The following is a 19,258-nucleotide window of genomic DNA, read 5'->3' on the forward strand; positions in this document are numbered from 1 at the left end:
TCTGAAGAAATAATGGCTGAAATTTTTTCTAAATTTGATTAAAAGTATTAACCCACATATCCAAGAAGCTCAAAAATCCTCAAGCACAAGAAACATGAAGAAAACTACACAAAGGCACATTATAATCAAACTGCTCAAAACCAGGGGAAAAGGGAACCAATGCAAGTGAGAATTCAGTGAGTGGAGCAACAACTTTAAAGTAACTGAAAGAAAAGAAATGTCATTTAGAATTCTATGCCCAGCAAAAATAACTTCCAGTTGGCTTCCCTGGTGGCACAGTGGTTGACAGTCCGCCTGCCGATGCAGGGGACACCGGGATCGTGCCCTGGTCCGGGAAGATTCCACATGCCGCGGAGCGGCTGGGCCCGTGAGCCATGGCCGCTGAGCCTGCGCATCCGGAGCCTGTGCTCCGCAATGGGAGAGGCCACAACAGTAAGAGGTCCGCGTACCGCAAAAAAAAAAAATAATAATAACTTCCAGTAACTAAAGTGAAGCTTTTCCAGACATAAAAAAGATGAAAGAATTCATCACCAGCAGAGCCATACTATAAGAAATATTATAGGAAGTTCTTTACATAGAAAATGATACTAGATGAAAACATGGATCTATAAAAAAGGATGAAGAACACAAGAAATGGTAGCTACATTGGTTTAAGATATAAGAGTACAATGGCCATAAAAATCTTAAGATATTTTTCTTATTATTTAAATCTCTTTAAAAGATAACTGATGTTTTACTGATAACAGTGTAGAATGGGATTTGTAACACATATAAAAATGAAATGTATGACAACCATAGCACAAAGGTCAGGACAGAAGAAATGAAAGTATACTACTGTAACGCTCTTACACTATACGTGAAGTGGTATAATGTCACTTGAAGATACAGCTTAAAATTAAGGATAAAATTATAAATCTTAAAACAACCACTAAAATATTTAAAAAGTGCTACAGTAATAAGCTAACAAAAGAGACAGAATGAAATCCTAAAAAAGGTTCAAATAATCCAAAATTAATTAAGAGAAAAAGAAAAAAAATGGGGCAAATCGAGCACAAATGTCTAGATGATAGATTTAAGTCTAACCACATCATTAAATGTGAATGCTCTAAATCCCCAAATGAAGGCAGAAATGATCAGATTGAATGAAATAGTAAGACCAACTATATGCTGCCTAATTCAAATGTAGAGACAATAGGTTAAAAGTAAAAGAATGCAAGAGATATTCCAGGCTAACACCAATCCAAAACGAATGTCTAGACAAACCAGATTTCAGAGCAAAAAATAATATTATCACAGACAAAGCAGGTCATTTTATAAAGGGGATCAACTCATCAAGAGGACACAATAATTCTAAATGTTTACATAACTAATAACAGAGTTTCAAATTACATGAAGCAAAAACTTCTGCAAGGAGAAACAAACCCAATTATAGCCCGAGATTTCAATATCTCTTTCTCAAAAATTGATAGAACAAGTAGACAACAAATCAGTAAAATACAGAAGATGCGAACAACACTACCAACTAACCTGGCCTGACATTAATAGAATACTCCAACCAAAAACAGTAGAATACACATTCTTTTCAAGTACATAGAGAACATTTACCCAGATAGACTAGATATATTCTGGGTGACAGGACAGGATTTGAGATATACATAGTATGTTCCTGACCACTATGGGATTAAATTAGAAATTAATAACAAAGTCTCTGGGAAAAATCTCCAAATATTTAGAAACTTAGTAACAAAGATTAAATAACCCAATGATGCAAAGATCAAAAGAGAAACTAGAAAGTATCTTGCATGTTAAAGCAGTACAGGCATACGTTGTTTTATTGCACTTCCATTTATTGTGCTTTGCAGATACTGTGTTTTTCACAAACTGAAGGTATGTGGCAACCCTGCACCCAGCAAGTCTATCAGAGCCATTTTTCTAACAGCATTTGCTCACTTTGTGTCTCTGTATCACATTTTGGTAATTCTCACGATATTTCAAACGTTTTCATTATTTTTATATTTATTATGGTGATCTGTCATCAGTGATCTTTGATGTTACTATTGTAATTGTTTTGGGGCACCATGAACCTCACCCATGTAAGATGGTGAATTTAATTGACAGATGTTGTGCAAGTTCTGACTGGTCTACCAACTGGCCATTCCGTTCCTCTCCTCAGGCCACCCTATTCCCTAAGACACAATGACATTGAAATTAGGCCAATTAATAACCCTATGATAACCTCTAAATATTCAAGTGAAATGAAGAGTCACACATCTTTCACTTTAAGTTAAAAGCTAGAAGTGACTGAACTTAGTGAGGAAGGCATGTCAAAAGCCAAGACAGAACCAAAGCTAGGCCTCCTGCAGTCAGCCAAATTGTGAATGAAGAGGGAAAGTTCTTGAGGGAAATTAAAAGTGCTCCTCTAGTGACCACATGAATGATAAGAAAGCTAAATAGCCTCATTGCTAACATGGAGTAAGTATGAGTGGTCTGAAAAGAAGATCAGACCACAACATTCTCTTAGGCCAAAGTCTAATCCAGAGCAAGGCCCTAACTCTCTTCAATGAAGGCTGAGAGAGGTGAGGAAACTACAGAAGAAAAGTGTGAAGGTAGCAGAAGTTGGTTCATGAGGTTTAAGGAAAAGAAGCTGTCTCCATAACATAAAATTGCAAAGTGAAGCAGCAAGTGCTGATGTAGAAGCTACAGTGAGTTATCCAGAAGATTTAGCTAAGAATTATACTGAAGGTGACTACAATAAACAACAGATTTTCAGTGTAGACAAAGCAGTCTTTGGAAGAAGATGCCCTCTAGGACTTTCATAGCTAGAGAGAAGAAGTCAATGCCTTGGCTTCAAAGCTTAAAAGGGCAAGATGACTCTCTTGTTAGGGGCTAATGCAGCTGGTGACTTTAAGTTGAAGCCAATGCTTACTTACCATTCTGAAAATCCTAGGGCCCTTAAGAATTATGCTAAATCTACTCTGTCTGTGCTCTGTCAGTGGAACAATAAAGCCTGGATGACAGCACATCTGTTTACAACATGATTTAATGAATATTTTAAGCCTACTGTTTGAGACCTACTGCTCAGAAAAAGATTCCTTTCAAAATATTTCTACTCCATGACAATGCACCGGGCCATGCAAGAGCTCTGATGGAGATGTACAAGATTAACGTTGTTTTCATGCCTGCTAACAACAACATCCATTCTGCAGCCCATGGATCAAGGAGCTATTTCAACTTTCAAGTCTTATTATTGAATAAATACATTTCATAAAGCTGCCATATACAGTGATTCCTCTGATGGATCTGGGAAAAGTCAATTGAAAACCTTCTGGAAAAGACTCACCATTCCAGATGCCATTAAGAACATTCATGATTCATGGGAAGAGATTAAAATATCAACATTAACAGGAGTTTGGAAGAAGTTGATTCCAACCCCCATGGGTGACTTTGAGCGGTTCAAGACTTCAGTGCAACAAGTAACTGCAGATGTGGTGGAAACAGCAAGAAAACTAGAATTTAGAAGTGGAGCCTTAAGATGTGAGTGAATTGCTGCAATCTCATGATAAAACTTGAACGCATGAGGAGTTGCTTCCTATGAAGGAGCAAAGAAAGTGGTTTCTTTTTGTTTGTTTTTTGGCTGCACTGTTCGGCATGCGGAACTTCCCTGACCAGGGATCGAACCTGCTCCCTCTGCACTGGAAGTGCAGAGTCTTAACCATTGGACCACCAGTGAAGTCCCAGAAAATGGTTTCTTGAGATGGAAACTCCTCCTCATGAAGATGCTGTGAAGATTTTGAAATGACAACAAAGTATTCAGAATAATGCATAAACTCAGTTGATAAAGCAGCAACAGGATTTGAGAGGACTGACTCCAATTTTGAAAGAAGTTCTACTGTGGAGAAAATGCTATGAAACAGCATTGTGAACTACAGAAAAATTGTTCTTGAAGGGAAGAGTCAATCGATGTGACAAACTTCACTGTTGTCTTATTCTAAGAAATGGCCACAGCCACCCCAACCTTCAGCCGCCACCACCCTGATCAGTCAGCAGCCGTCAACACTGAGACAAGACCCTGCACCAGTAAAAAGATCAGGACTCGCTGAAGGCTCAGATGATAGTTAACATTTTTTAGCAATAAAGTATTTTTAAATTAAGGTATATACAAATTTTTTAGACATAATGCTATTGCACACTTAATAGACTCCAAAGTTGTTCATAAACATAACTTTCATACTCATCGGGAAACCAAAAAATTTGTGTGACTGGCTTTTTGCAATATTGCAGGGCTCTGCAACTGAAACCATAATATCTCCAAGGTATGCCTGTACTTAGGGGAAATTTTATAGCACTAAATGCCTATATTAGAAAAGAAAGATCTTGAATTATCTCAGCTTTCACCTAGAAGAAATTAATAAAGACAGAAATCAAAAAGAAAACAGTAACAGCAAAATTCGATTAAACCGAATTCAATTAAACCAAATTTAAATGGATTTGGGGGAATATTCTTCCCATTTTCTCCACAATATCTGCTCTACCCACAGGATATGCTGTGTAATGGTGACTCCACTTTTCTAATTGTTTATATCAACTGTACAGTCTTGGGTTCATCCTTGACTCTTTTCTCTTAGTCTACACCCAATCTAATCAAGAATATTACTGGCTCCATCTTCAACATATGCACAGAATTCTATCATTTCTCACTACCTCTGCTTCTGTCACCCTGGTCCAAATCTCCATTATTGCTCACTTGGAACTACTGCCAACTACTGTAACAGCCTCCTAACTGGTCTCCCTCTTTTCACTGCTGCCCACTTAACCCCTTAGTCTTTGAAAAAGAGTAACCAGAGGATTCTTTTAAACATATAAGTCATTATCACATCACTCCTCTGATCAAACCCTCTAATGGCTCCCCATTTCACTTAAAGTAAAAGCCAAAATTCTTATAGTGGCCTATTTAGGGTGATACACTCTGGCTCCCCATATTCTCCTACTCTTCACTGGCTCCAGTCACACTGACTTCTAAGGCTGTTCCTCAAATATGGCAAACATGCTCCTGGTTTAAGTCTTGCACTTAACTCTTCTATCTGCTTGAAGAGAAGTTTCCCCAGATAGATCCATAAGGCCAGTGTCTTTACCTGCTCCATTGCTGGCTTCTTAGTGAAGTCTTCATGAATAGCCTTTTTATTTTTATTTATTTATTTTTTTGTGGTACGCAGGCCTCTCACTGTTGTGGCCTCTCCCATTGCGGAGCACAGGCTCTGGACGCGCAGGCCCAGTGGCCATGGCTCACGGGCCTAGCCGCTCCGCGGCATGTGGGATCTTCCCGGACCGGGGCACGAATCCGTGTCCCCTGCATCGGCAGGCGGACTCAACCACTGCGCCACCAGGGAAGCCCAGCCTTTTTAAAATTATAACTTCTCACTCACCAGCAGTAGCTCTCTGTCTCCCATTCACACTTTTTCTCCACAGAATTTATCGCCCTCTATTATCCTTTTTGTGCGTGCTGTCAGTTCCCTCCAACCCCATTAAAGTATAAGCTCCAGGAGGACAGAGACTGTGGTCTGTTTTATTTAGTACTGTACCCCAGACTGCAGGGACTGTGCCTGGCACGTGGGAGACATTTAATAAATAATTGTAAAATAAATGAGCTTAGGCTTCCTTACCTGCTACATTTCTGGCTATCTGGAGATATATTACCTCCTTCTAAAGTTTATCTTGATTACTGCAGCATTTTACTATACCTCCTGAGTTTATAGTCATTTCTTAAACTTGGGTATTTCACTACTTGCTTTTCCAAATCAATTTCTCTGGTTAGAACAAAGAACTTTGGGCAGATAAATTCTGTTTCTTAGTTCCAGTCTCAATTCATGGTAAAATGTTCTTTCTATTGCTGTGGCATTTTAATTAAACAGTTTTCAATTACAAGGTATAACAGTTTGTAGACTAGCTAACTATTAAACTTAATTTTAATTATGAATAATGCATGATAGTGACTTCAGTCTGGTATCAGAACAAATAAATTTGTTTTTAAAATTTCATCCTATCTAATAAAATTTCTGCCACTGAAACAGCCCAATGTTCATTTATACACAATCTTCAAAAATCAAAAGCAATATGAGATGCTATTTTTAAATAATGAAATCAACTGAGCCTAACCTGAGGATCTGGGTAGTCGTTCTGGCTCAACACTGATTTACAGCCCTGAAAAAGTCCTTGGGAACAAAACATTTGTCCCAGGAATTTTCGACAGAAATATTGTGAGCAAGTATATAAGAAAATATTAGTTCTCTATTAAGAAATCATTATACAATCTATAAAAGATGAGTTGCTTCTCAATAGCTTCTTCTTGATTTAAAATTCAAAGTAAACTTTATAGAGTTTTACTGAAACCCAAATTTCCTACTATTTTCTCATGTTTTGAAACAGCTGATGTCAAATGAATTGAGTTACTTAAATTCAAAATACACCTGTATTTACTTTTTGATGAAACTTATGTTGGTAGAAATAACCCATGAATAAAAGGCTTTAATGCTAATTCCTAATCATTTTACGTGATACATATTTTTTAAAGGATTTAAAATATATAAATCAAAGGTATTAATGTTTAGTGGTTTCACTTTTCACATGCTGCTTTGGCTCTACAAGTATAAAGGTTATATGATGTGCTACAAAACTATTTTTTTCATAAATTTTAAGTTAAATCTAAAATAAAAACTAGTTATGCTCTAGGAACAATTTTAAAGTATCAGTACATTTATTTTACCTAAGTATCAGCTCTACTTAGCTGAGACATTTTTCTCTACTACAGTGATAAAAGTACTGTACATTTATTTTACATTTATTTTACCTAAGTATCAGCTCTACTTAGCTGAGACATTTTCTCTACTACAGTGATAAAAGTACATCCAAGTTGCCAGTACATTTGATACATTCCTTAATATCAAAGTCCAGATAAATGCCATAAATGAAAAAATTAAAAGTGAAAAAAAACCATTCAGCATGTGTAATATCTGTATTTTAATTAAATATAAACAAGTTCTTTTTACAAAGCTTTTTGCCTTGTATGAATAGAAATGCTTTTATTCTTCTTCATCCAATCATGTCCCTTCTCTTCACTAGTGATTCTTTACTAGGAGAATACCATCATATCCTTATTCAGTTCTTAGCATCCTATTTTCAAACAAAAGAATTTTAAATACATGCTAAATGCATAATGTACTTAATCAGAGAGTGTGGGTCTCAGAAGACACAGGATATGGAAAAATTTGAATTGAAGGCAACAGAGATGGAATGCATATAATGGAGTAAAAATGGGGACAGAAGGAAAGATAGGGTTAAATTCTTTACATTCCTCCTGGAGGCTGACCTGTGTCATTATCATTTAACCAGGAAAAAAAAAAATCCCTGGGCTGGGCTACTATTACACACTCTCTGTCCTCTCCCCAGTTACATTCTTTGATACCCAAACTACATATATAATAGCACTGCAGGGATACTTCTGCTGAAACTATAATACAGAGTGAGGAAAAAAAAAAAGAGTCCATTAACTTTTCCAGGATTATTTTTAGGAACAGGCATTATAACAAAAAAAAAAAAGTATTATTTTTAAACATGTATTTTAGTTTGGAAGGGCACAGAGACTTCCAGCATGCCTATATTATGAATTCTTATGTCTCAAGAAATGTTAATTTATACCGGAGTAAAGATTTTTGAATAAATTTAATAAACGCACAAAATCAATAAGGATATCATAACCAAATCTCAACTTATCTTCAAGTTTCAAGGTGATATAAGTTTGTTCTGGAATTCTTACATCATTCACAAAAGTCTACAAGAGAAAAAAAAAGATGTTAATTTAATATATGAAGTATTAATTATTAAAATTTAGACAAGCAAATACTCAAACCTTATGCTTTACAGTGTATATCAAATGGTGGCTAATACAGCTTGTGTATCACCATAAAATGTGCTATGCATCTTATAGGCTAATAAATGATTTCATACTAAGCCCTTTATTACTATTACAAGTAACACACAAAGAACCAGGGTGCGGTTCCTCTGAGTCTACTATGCTGCCATGACAAATTTAGGCACCTAAAAACGACGTCAAGAAAAGCTCTGACCCGAAGCTAGAAACTGTAAAGGGTAAAATATAATATAGCTCTTGATATACCATCAGGGCCCACTGGACTCAATTTTAACTTTTCTGGACAACTGTAATTATCTGTGAGGATTGAGGTTTCATTATTTTTATTCCTAGAAGTCTTCCAAAGAACAAAAAGAAAATTTACTTAAAAAAACTGAATAAAACTCATTCTATTTTACAATTGCCAACGAGTCCTTTGGACCCTTTTATGAATTTAAGATACTTTATAGGACCCTTACATGAATCTAAGATACGTTATAGATACATTATTTTTTCTGTATGTTGAAACATTGTTTCATCATCATCATCCCGTAAGTATTTAAACTTATCAATTACTTCTAACTTTGTTGAAAATGACCAAAATAATAACAGAAGAATGGAATTACCTAGAACATCACTATTCAACAGAAACACTGCAAGCCACAAATGGAAGCTACACATATCCTACTAAATTTTCTAGTAGGCACATTAAAAAGGCAAAATGAAAGAGGTGAAATTAATTTTGATAATATACTTTTAATTTAACCCACACATCCCAAATAGTACTATTTTAACAAATAATGAATATGAAAATTAAGAAGACATTTTACATTCTTTTTTTTTTACCTTTTTATTTTTAGACTAGTCACATTTCAAGTGCTCAACAGACACACATGGCTAGTGGCTAGTGCAGCGAATAGCACAGAGCTAGATGGATGATGCAATTGTGAAATAAATCATTACTATTGCATCAACCTTTAGGTTTCTTACTGCATGGCCCAAAATATTGCACCATCTTCCCAAGAAGATATAAAAGACATCTGGAGACACCATCTGTGTCTTTTTTTTTTTAAGCTATCAAAGAGCACAATGGAGAATTCAGAATTTTTTATTTAACATCCATAAAGGCAAAAAAAAAAAAAAAGGACAGGAAGATATTTCACAATTATAAGGTAAATACAAAAAGTAGAGCAGCAGCACTCTAGACTATAATAACAATGATAAAATGATAATAACGTAAGCAAAATATCAGACCAGGAGTCTTCAGGTGAAGATAACCCTAGATGAATTTTCCCTAACACAAGAATTGATAAGAGAAGAATGTTTCCAAAGTCAAAAAGAAACTAAGATATTTTTCATCCAGTTAGCCTAAATCAATAAGAAGAATCATGCAATATTTTTTAACACAAAACTGATGATTCTGTATTTTAAAAGAAATTTTGACAGTTTTCTCTCATTTTTTAGTGTTTGTGTTTCAATACTCATTTGATTTAGTATGTAAGTGGACAAATGATCAAGGCGGGTATCTATACAAAGGTAACTAGAAGGAAAGAGACGACGTAGAAATAAAATTATTGAATTGATCTTGTAACTGTTGTACTGTTTTACAATTATGGAAGAAGAAGAAAATGACTTTCCTCTTAAAATTTTAAAATGTCAAAGTCTTAAAAATAATGCATTTTGATAATGCAAGAGCAAGAAAAACTAGAAATAATGGTAAGCTAGAACTAGCTAGAGATGTCCTTGAAATCTGAAATCAACATTTATAAAATAGATATATATCCCAGAGAAGGCATGACAGCTAATGAACAGTTAGTGGCATTCAAAGAACAATACCCATTTTGCATGTTATGTACCTTTCAAAACCAGGAAAACATGGAATAAAAATTTGAGTCTGTCATGCCTCATTTTTATCAAAATTTCAAGTTGTTCTCTCATCTTTTAATTCTTACTTGTGTAAACTATTTGTAAAAAGACTTAAGAGGTCCATTGGACACAGATGGTTAATGGTGATGACTATTTTTCCTGGCATACTAGAAGTTAAAAGACCTAGAATACTCTAGATTTATAAAACATAGAACAATGTTATACTTAAGTGCCTGGAATGCGAACATCATATAAATACCCAATATGTTTTTCTTTGATAAGTTGAAACTTTAAAAATTACTTTACTCTTCCCTTTTAAATTTCATTTTTTCCCATCTTTTATGTTATTGGATTTGAGATGGCCACGATACCTTACTTGGGAAGGTTCCCTCCATAATGAGGAAATTTAGAAGGGTCCTGAATGTTATATAGTAAAATATATAAGGGGATTCTCAAATTCCTTTGCACAGCTAGCACTTTGTAATATGTCATAGAATACCAGTTTCTAAATCTATCAAAAACAAACAAAAAAATTAGAAGTTGCAATCTTATTCCAGATATAAGGAGACAGCAGAATGCTGCTAAAACTCAAGATCACACATTAGTATGATTTATGAGTAATCCTAAATAAGTTTCTCACATGCTTCACAGAAAGACTGAAATGTTAATACAAAGAAAAGTCAAAGGCTTCAGGCATTTATAAACTCTAATTTCAGGTTCATTTCCAAACGAACATTTTTAGAGTGTTTTAAGACATATCTTGAGTTTACCAAAATATTCTATATTAATTACAAAAGACAAAAGCTGAGGAAAATGATGGAAAAGAGAAGAATAAAAGAAAATGTTAATTAACTGATGTTTGGTATGCAGAAGATAAATAATTAGGTACATGGTATAAGAGAGATGCCACAGTTCTAAGCCAATTTATTTAAAACTATCTCAACCTAAAATACAATAATTACTCAAAAGGCCTAAGATGAGCTCTAAGATTCACTCAAAGCTTATTGCTTGACTCTCTTAAATGTTAAGCACCTACTGTGTTTAACATATGTACTAGGTACTTTCAGAGATTAAGAGACACATAATTTTAACCTGCTGGCATTTATGACAGAAATATTCCCTAAGGTCTAAAATGGCTCAGGAAATATGAGCCAGACACGAAGTTTCAGCTCGCAAAATGTTAAGTGAAAACACTTGGGAGCAAAAAGTCTCCTGACGGTTGAAAATTATAAAAGGAGAGAAAATTTCAAAGGGCTACAGGAAAAAAATCACTTAAATAAATCAATTATGAAGCATTTTAATAAATTAGATATGGAAAGAAAAATAGGTTTTGTTTCTTATGTCAACATCATTTGATCACACCTCTACCTGGTAGGTAGGACAGGTGAGGACAACGAGGCACAGGGTGCAAAGTAACAATCAAGCTCTCAGAGTTCAGAAGCAGAATTACTGGGATTCAAATTCAGCTCTCTGAACTACAAACCCCACATTCTCTTCACATCAAGGAAGCTTGGATGCCCAAGCCAGGCCAAGCCAGCTCCCCAAACTCCCCCAACCAAACCACTAACCTCAGAGAAGCAAACCAAACCAGATAAATATCTATTTAATTTACATACAAATAAATCACATAATTGACAGTATAAAATCATATAACCACCATGTACTGCATTAACGCTCTGGGAAATGTGAATGGAGTGGCCAGCAGCACAACTACCTCAATCATGTTGTCAGTGAGAAAAGTCTCGTCTTCTTCCCCTAACCACTCCTTTCATACCTTCCTCCTTCTATGCCATACTGGTCTGATGCTGCAGGAATGCCAGTGTGAAAGGGGACACAGCAGGGGCTGGAACACAGGGAGGTGAGGTGGAATGGGATGGGAGTGCTGCGGCAAAGGTCAATGGTGACTATCAGAGAGGTGCAGGTACTCCAGTGCATGGAGGGGGCAGGAAGAACTGAAGGCAAACAAGGGCTCTCATAGAAAGAGAAGCTTCCAGGGGCTTGCAGGGAAATAGCCTACTATCACATCAGCTACAGAACCAGTTCCAGCTTCCCCAAGCAGAACAACCTCATTTCTGGTAGTAATAAAAGCAAGTGTGGACCTAGGTAACTTGGGAGTATATTTTAGGGTAGGGTGAAAGGAAGTGAGAGTGGAAGTAGTCACAGATAGTTGTTTATAAGTTGAGTTTAGTTGATAAGTGCTTTCCAAAATAATTTAACTGTGTATGTATTCACTGAAAAGTATGTAGGCTACAGGATGCTAAACTTGTTTTAACTGCTTTTCTTACCATAACAACAACAGTAGTAACTAACACTTACTGAACTAGGTGTTTAAAACTATTAACTTATCTATAGCTTCACAACTACCTGAGAGGAGTACCATTTTACTATTTCTGTTAAAAAAACTGAGGAACAGAAAAATTAAGTAACTTGTCCAGAGTTACCTCACTAGTAAGAATTCAAGCTGGGCTCATAACCACCTATACTGTGCCCCTTCTGAAATTACTACTTTTAACCTGATGCTCAAATTTCTAGAATTATATGAATGTTAAGAATAAACAGGCTGTGAATAACAATCTACAAATTTTCTATGAATAAAATGCATGATAGCTGGTAGTTCACAGACTTTGGCTACGAAAGTCCATTCTGGCATATTTCCTAGGCTATCCATTTGGGTAACAGTGCATTTATCCATTTGTGTAATATTTTGAAGTTCTGTACCAGGCACATACTTGTCACATTTAATCCTCACAACAATACTACAGAGCAGGAATTATCATTTCACTATTTTAAAGCTGAAGACAGGTAACTAAATTTTGCATTGAGGCTTCACATTCATAACCTTCAACTCATTACATTTTTGCACAAGTTTGGGAACTAATATGAATATATATGAGGAAACTGAATTTCAGAGAGTTTATGTAATTTGTCCAGGGTTATAATGCTGGTAAATTACAGACTGAGATTCAAATCTAGGTCCTGACTTCAAGTTCAAAATGAAGATGTCACTCTCTGTGAGTTATTGTATTTCAGACAATTACTGAGTACAATCAAATTATAAGAAAGGTCAGCCTAGATCAACTTAGAAGTTAATATTTCACCTGATATTTTTTACAACCAACATCAATAATTTTTATATTTGATCACAATGTTTTAAAAGACTAAAACACTGTGATGTAATTCTCACTTATTATTTTCCAAGATATAATGTAAAGACACCTAAGAATAGCACTGTGGTCAAGACGAAACATTCTAGGCTTAAAAACAGAATATAACATTGTTAAAATATTCCACATATAAAAGTGGATTAAAATTTTTCTCTATAAAGTCTTTCATATAGAAAATTCATTCAATTCCATTTGAAAAGATTTACTGGGTTCATGCACTGTGCAGAACCTTGTGCTAGTAGGCACTGTGGTGTACTTACCAGAAGCAAAAGGCACATGAAATGTTCAGAAGCACATAATCTAGCACAGTGACAGATATGCACAAGCAGATTTAATACAAGGCTCATAAAGCACCCAAAACAGAGATTAAAACAGAAGTTTGTAGGTGCGGAGAAGGAAGAGAGTAACTCCTTAAATAGCACCTTGGAATCGAAATGCTTCCTGACATGGCCCATGGTAAAACAGTTTCTACCTCATCTGCCTATCTTTTTCTACTTTAATCCATTCAAAATGTTAATAAGTCAATATTCTTAAATACCTTTTCTCTGCTCCCTTCAGGAAGATGTAGAATTGGGATTTTACTTTTAAAAGTAAGTACAACTTTTACAAATGACAAGGCAGATGGAAGAACTACTGGGCTGCAGAAAATCTAACAAATTATTTGGAGAAGACAGTATAGTAGGAAAACTACTGTTTTGGAGGTATGGCAAGGAAAATGTGATGGAGCATGAATCTGGAAAAGTGGGTGATGCCAAATGTGAGGTATTTCAATTCAAACATGAAGAATTAAGACTTAGTTTTAGGGCTTCCCTGGTGGTGCAGTGGTTGAGAGTTTTAGGGCTTCCCTGGTGTTGCAGTGGTTTTAGGGCTTCCCTGGTGGTGCAGTGGTTGAGAGTCCGCCTGCTGATGCAGGAGACACGGGTTCGTGCCCCGGTCCGGGAAGATCCCACATGCCGCGGAGCGGCTGGGCCCGTAAGCCATGGCCGCTGACCCTGCACGTCTGGAGCCTGTGCTCCGCAATGGGAGAGGCCACAACAGTGAGAGGCCCGCGTACCACAAACTTAATTTTATGTGTCATGAGAAACAAATAAAGGTGTGAATAAAACTAACATAAAAACAGGCCTACAAAAAAAATATCTCAGTGAATAAACATAAAAGTCCTTCAGTAGCAGGCCGATTCAGGACAAGAAAAAAAAGTTTTACCGTATTTGCCAAATTTCTGCAGATGTTTTTCCATATAATGTTTAATGTATATTTTGAAAAGAAGCAGCAGTTAGAAGTTTGGATACATTTAATTTCTGTTAAACTCATTTTAAGAAATTCAACAGCACAGATCTGAACAAAATTATGTTTGCTTATGTTAGCAGAGCCATGAGAGAATTGAGAAAAAATAAGATAAATTATTCAATACTTTAGCATTCTCTTATTCTGCAGCTACTTACATTCTGCCAATGTAGAAAGATCAAATGAAGAATTAGGAAAAAATTCACTGCAGTAACACAAAAATCTTCAATGTAGGAAACCAAAGAAGCAATAATAAACACTAGTATTTAGATCATATACCACATTTGTTAAGGTAAATGGATGTGTTTCACTCCTTTTTACTCTAGTATAGAAGATCCTCCAACCATCTGGTACCAAACCACGTTTGCATCTTTTTTTTCCAAAGTTAACCCACACTTCTCTGACTCCCAAGAGTGCTTTTTTGCATTCTTACTGTCATGACTTTCCACGGCTTTATCACATATAAATTCAAGCCATTCAGTAAGGGCAAGCTTTCATCTTAACCTCCTTAAAGAAGTCTTTTTTTAACCACTGGATAATAACAACCAACAACCATCTGAATTCCTGTTAAGTATTTACTACCAACATCATTTCTTGGGAACATGGGCTACATTCATATTCTACTGTATGGTCCTCAAAGTGCTATGTACCTAGTAAGCATTTAAAAGTAAGTGCAAACTAGAGAAAAGGAAATATAACACAAAACAGGATTTTGTGTTATATATGTTTTCTTACAATATTAAACAAAAATTCAAATAAGACAAAAAGCAAACTCTTAACTTACCCCATTTAGGCTGCCCAAATCTTTCACCAGATGTTCATCAGTAGAGGCATCGTAATTGATTACAGCATGTTGCTTATCCACACTACGAGACTGAAAGAAAATTCTTTAAGTTAATAAGCACAAGAAAATGCTAGAATAAATAACAAAAACAAAGATTTTTGTCTAAATACTTTATATTAATAAGATAGATAAATATACGGAAATACCAAAGTAAAAGTAGGTTCAATAAGATTTAAACTGTTACTATTCAACAGAAATTTGGCATCACTTCCCAAAGAGGAAAGCAGCCAAAATTTTAAGACATTCTTTTCTACCAAAGTCACATGTTCTACTTTTGAGAGAATTTAATTCAGTTGACTTTGCTGAATGTATTGAACGACAATAATTTTTTTTATAATCTGAAATTCTTATATGGAAATCATGTGAAGTATAATTTTATGTTTTATATACCTCACTGTAAGAAAAATTACCATATAGGATTTACATCTTTCAATACCAAAGATTAAGGGACAAAATGTAATATGTTCCTGAATAAAATTATCCTCACTTAAAACATGGGTTCTAAAACTCATAGGAGAGGTCTAAGAGAGAAAGAGAAAGTCAAAAGAAGGAATTAGAATGGCAAACTGATTTTTGAAAATTGCTTTTAAGTCTCTTTTAAAGTACACACACACTCTCTTTCTCCAGAGCTTAGTGAGTTATCTGCAGATGAAAGTAGCTCAGAGATGAACTACAAGCCTTTGGAAATTTGTATCCAAAGGAAATATCACTACAGTCACAGGAAGAAATAGTCTGAGAACCACTGAACGTGAACTCAACAACCATTTACTACTGGGTTACTATGTGAACCTTGGTATACTAAAAGCAAAGGAAGCATCCAAAATGGGGAGGAGATATAATTTTCAGTTTCCAGTACAGCATGTAAGGAGCTTGGAAGTCATCGTTTCTATCCTCATAACAAGAAAAAAGTTAAACTGAAAATCAAAAACTTGTCTTAGTTTCATCAGAAAATTGAGGTCATAAGGTCAATTGCCACTCTGAAATCTGGAGAGACAGGCAAATACAGAGAATCATAGCTCACTGCTAGCAGTTGAAACTACTGCTGCAACCACCAACTGGTAGGAAAGCTTACAGGTTAAATGATTAATTGCTGGAAACTTGAATGATGTCAACTAGCTTGAAACCAAGGCTGGGGGCACAGCCTTGGCGGGAACACCATTTTTTCATGAGTTTTACCTCCAGAAGCCCCACAAAGACCTCAGGGTGAGGATTGGAGAAAAATCTTCTCATGCTTCTGGTATGGTGAGGGGGAAAGTAGTCATTTTGAAATACACCCATTTTGTTCTCCTCAGCAACAGCCTGTCCTCAAGGAAAACTACTTTTCCAGAGCTCACCCAAATCAACCAGTGTGGGTTTTACCAGAGCCTAACTGACATGGGAGAATGGAAATACCCAACTCCAGCCTCACCTAGCCTTCCTGTCTCACCTAAGGAGGTGAACAAAAAGCTGAGATGTACTTGTGAAGGTCAAAGAACTAATAGTACTTCAGCATGCTTCCCCTCCTCCCAAACCTTACCATCATATCAACAGGGATCTATAAATAACTATTATTATTACCATTACAATGGGAGTTACAATACAATAGAAAAACTGTAAAGCACTATATAAGAAGGAGCCTCTAGGAAAACTCAAAGACAACAGGGGAGGAAAAACCAAGGACAGTATAGGAAATATTAATCTCTGACACTTGTAGCTATAACAAACAGTAAACACAGCCTTACTCCTAGCCACATTAGAAAAATGGGAAAGGTCAGCAACTAATAATAATAAAGATATAAATCCTAGTTGAAATGATCCTTTCCAAATAAATATTACGAAAATTAAAAAGTCCCTTACCCAATTAGCTTAAATTCTGTATTGAAAATGTTTTGGTCTTTCAGCACACAAAACTCTATATTAAAATAACTGACATTAGGAAAAAACAATATGTGACCTAAAGCAATCTTCCAACAAAATCTAAAGATTTATCATACATATACTTTTATTCTTCTTAAAGGTTGATCGGGGGGTGGGGTTGTTTTGTTTTTTCTGCAATCTCAATTTCTCTAGGACAAACTGCAAATCTCAGAATTAAGAATAACTTCATGAATAGTACTATTATCCCCACTTCTCTGCAGCTTGCCTGAAAAACCATCTATTATGGCAAATCTGCAAAACACCTGCACTAAATCTAAAAGTTACTTAAACTTTGTTTTGGTTTTTATTGTCATGTTTAAACTGTCACTATGTTTAAATTAATGAAGTACTAAATTCAGTTATTAGGGTGATAAGAAGCAAATGAAGCACGACTACAAAAATAATTTCTCCTAACTGTGGATTTATCAAGTTGAATTAGTCTAAGGAAGAAAAAAAATCTCTACATGTTGTAAGGCAAGTGAGAGTTCAAGTATATGCAACCTCTAAATAAATAGTGACTAGACTACTATAAATAATCTCTCTGTGAGGAAGAGAATAGAGAAAGGGCAGAAGTTCTTAGAAGAGAGTATGATGAAACTCAAGGAGAAAATATCTAAATGAGACTTGAGGAAAAGAAATCAGAAAGGAAAGTGAAAATTTACTGTTAGATATGGGGAAAAAAAAAATCAAATGGCTGCTCACAGAGTCAGGGAATGGCAGCTTTTGAGGGAAGTCTACATGGCTCAGAGATATGGAGAAAAAACAGTTTGAGGAGGAAATAATTTGAAGCGGCCAATTCCCTAAGTTTACAACTTGCTAGAAACCTGGAATATTCTGAATCTGACATGCACCCTGCCCTCAAATCGTTTATGGGGGTAGATAATACAAGAACACCTGCTACTGAACGTAGAACACACTTAAGAAAATGAGAGTCCACTGAGATGCCACTACAGCTTTGGAGATTGAAGGAGTGGGCACATTATATGGAACCAGAAAAAGCATCTTTTTTCTTTGTTTAATAAAGACCTTAATAACTTTTTGAGAAGACTAGTCTTATGAACTCAAGGCAAGGGATATCATCAGTTTAGAAATCACAGGACAAGTCATTGCATTTGTGTAACTCTTCAAAAAATAACAGCCAATGAAAGCAAATAAAAGTCTGTTCTTATTTATCAAATGTATTCAAGGTATCAATGTGTTTCTGTACCCATCACAGAAACTAAGCAGGAAACCAAGACTATAGAATATAATATGACAAGTAAGTGGCCAAGAAAAACTGAGGGAGTAAAAAAGATTTGTTATTTACATCTAACTACACAAACATTAAACCATTTTCATTTCCAGATAAATTCACACTTCCTCTAGATTAAACTGAGCCAGAAGAGGTGCACTGCAACTTAATTTTCACAACCATTTGAGCTTTTCAATAAAAATTTAATAATCTCTCAGAAACATATAATTTAAACCCTGACAAAGACAGCTAACTTCATCAAATTTATAATACTAATGGAAAAACCTTAGCTGGTCCAGGTTTAAATCACAAAGATAGTCAATTTTGACCAGATTTCTTATTTGCTCCACCTTATGCCTTTGGTAAGAATGAAAGACTCTCTAGTCACTATCCCCTCACAGTCATTTCCCCCACAAGAGCCTATGCCTCTTCCCTCATAAGTTTTACTTTCTACAAAGACCCTCTTCCCAAGGCTTTTTACACTACACTCTTGAGAATCCTCCTTACTTGAAACGCCTCTTCATTCTCAAGCTCTTAGGGTTATCTCCTACTTCCTTTCTTTAATATCTGGCTTTCCCCCTGAGAACACTATTTCCATGACATTCCTTTAAAGTGGATGATATCCTCCTAAATCCAATATTCTGTTGAGTATACAGATGCAGTCTGAACTGCAGTCCAGTCTACTATTGTGGCTTCTAGACCATTACTTTCCCCCTCCAATGAAAAAAACTTTTTACTTTTCTGAAGTTCTTGTTATCCACCTACATATAAATATAAGTATAAATAAATATATATACACACTATATATTTACACACACACACACACACTCACCTCCCAGGTTGCTTCAATCATTTGCGGTCATTCTAACTTTTTGACTTAAGTTTTGGGGTAATGGTAAATTCAAATTCCTACTTCTTCATGGTTGATTTTAAATGCCTCTGTAGATAACCCATATAAAAATCTAGCCTTCTCTACTCCCACAACCAAAATCCTTACCATACCTTGTCATACCACTCCCATTGCTAAACTTTATCATGCGAAATTGATTCCACCTATGAAATCTAAGCCA

The 19,258-nt window shown here is 35.5% G+C and overlaps 1 protein-coding gene across 10 annotated transcripts in view; it reads right to left on the reverse strand.

Annotated features, from left to right (window-relative positions):
• The window catches only part of CEP170 (centrosomal protein 170), a 142,112-nt gene that overhangs the window by 74,104 nt on the left and 48,750 nt on the right, over positions 1-19,258 (reverse strand). For all 10 annotated transcript variants that reach the window (XM_049713481.1, XM_049713506.1, XM_049713495.1 and 7 more), the window contains exons 3-4: positions 15,002-15,091; positions 7,744-7,825 (exon numbers count right to left, since the gene is read on the reverse strand). In XM_049713481.1, coding sequence (XP_049569438.1) covers positions 7,744-7,825; positions 15,002-15,091 — 172 coding nt within the window. The remainder of the gene's footprint in view (positions 1-7,743; positions 7,826-15,001; positions 15,092-19,258) is intronic.

This window comes from Orcinus orca, chromosome 1 (assembly GCF_937001465.1).
Source record: "Orcinus orca chromosome 1, mOrcOrc1.1, whole genome shotgun sequence".
Lineage (NCBI taxonomy): Eukaryota > Metazoa > Chordata > Mammalia > Artiodactyla > Delphinidae > Orcinus > Orcinus orca.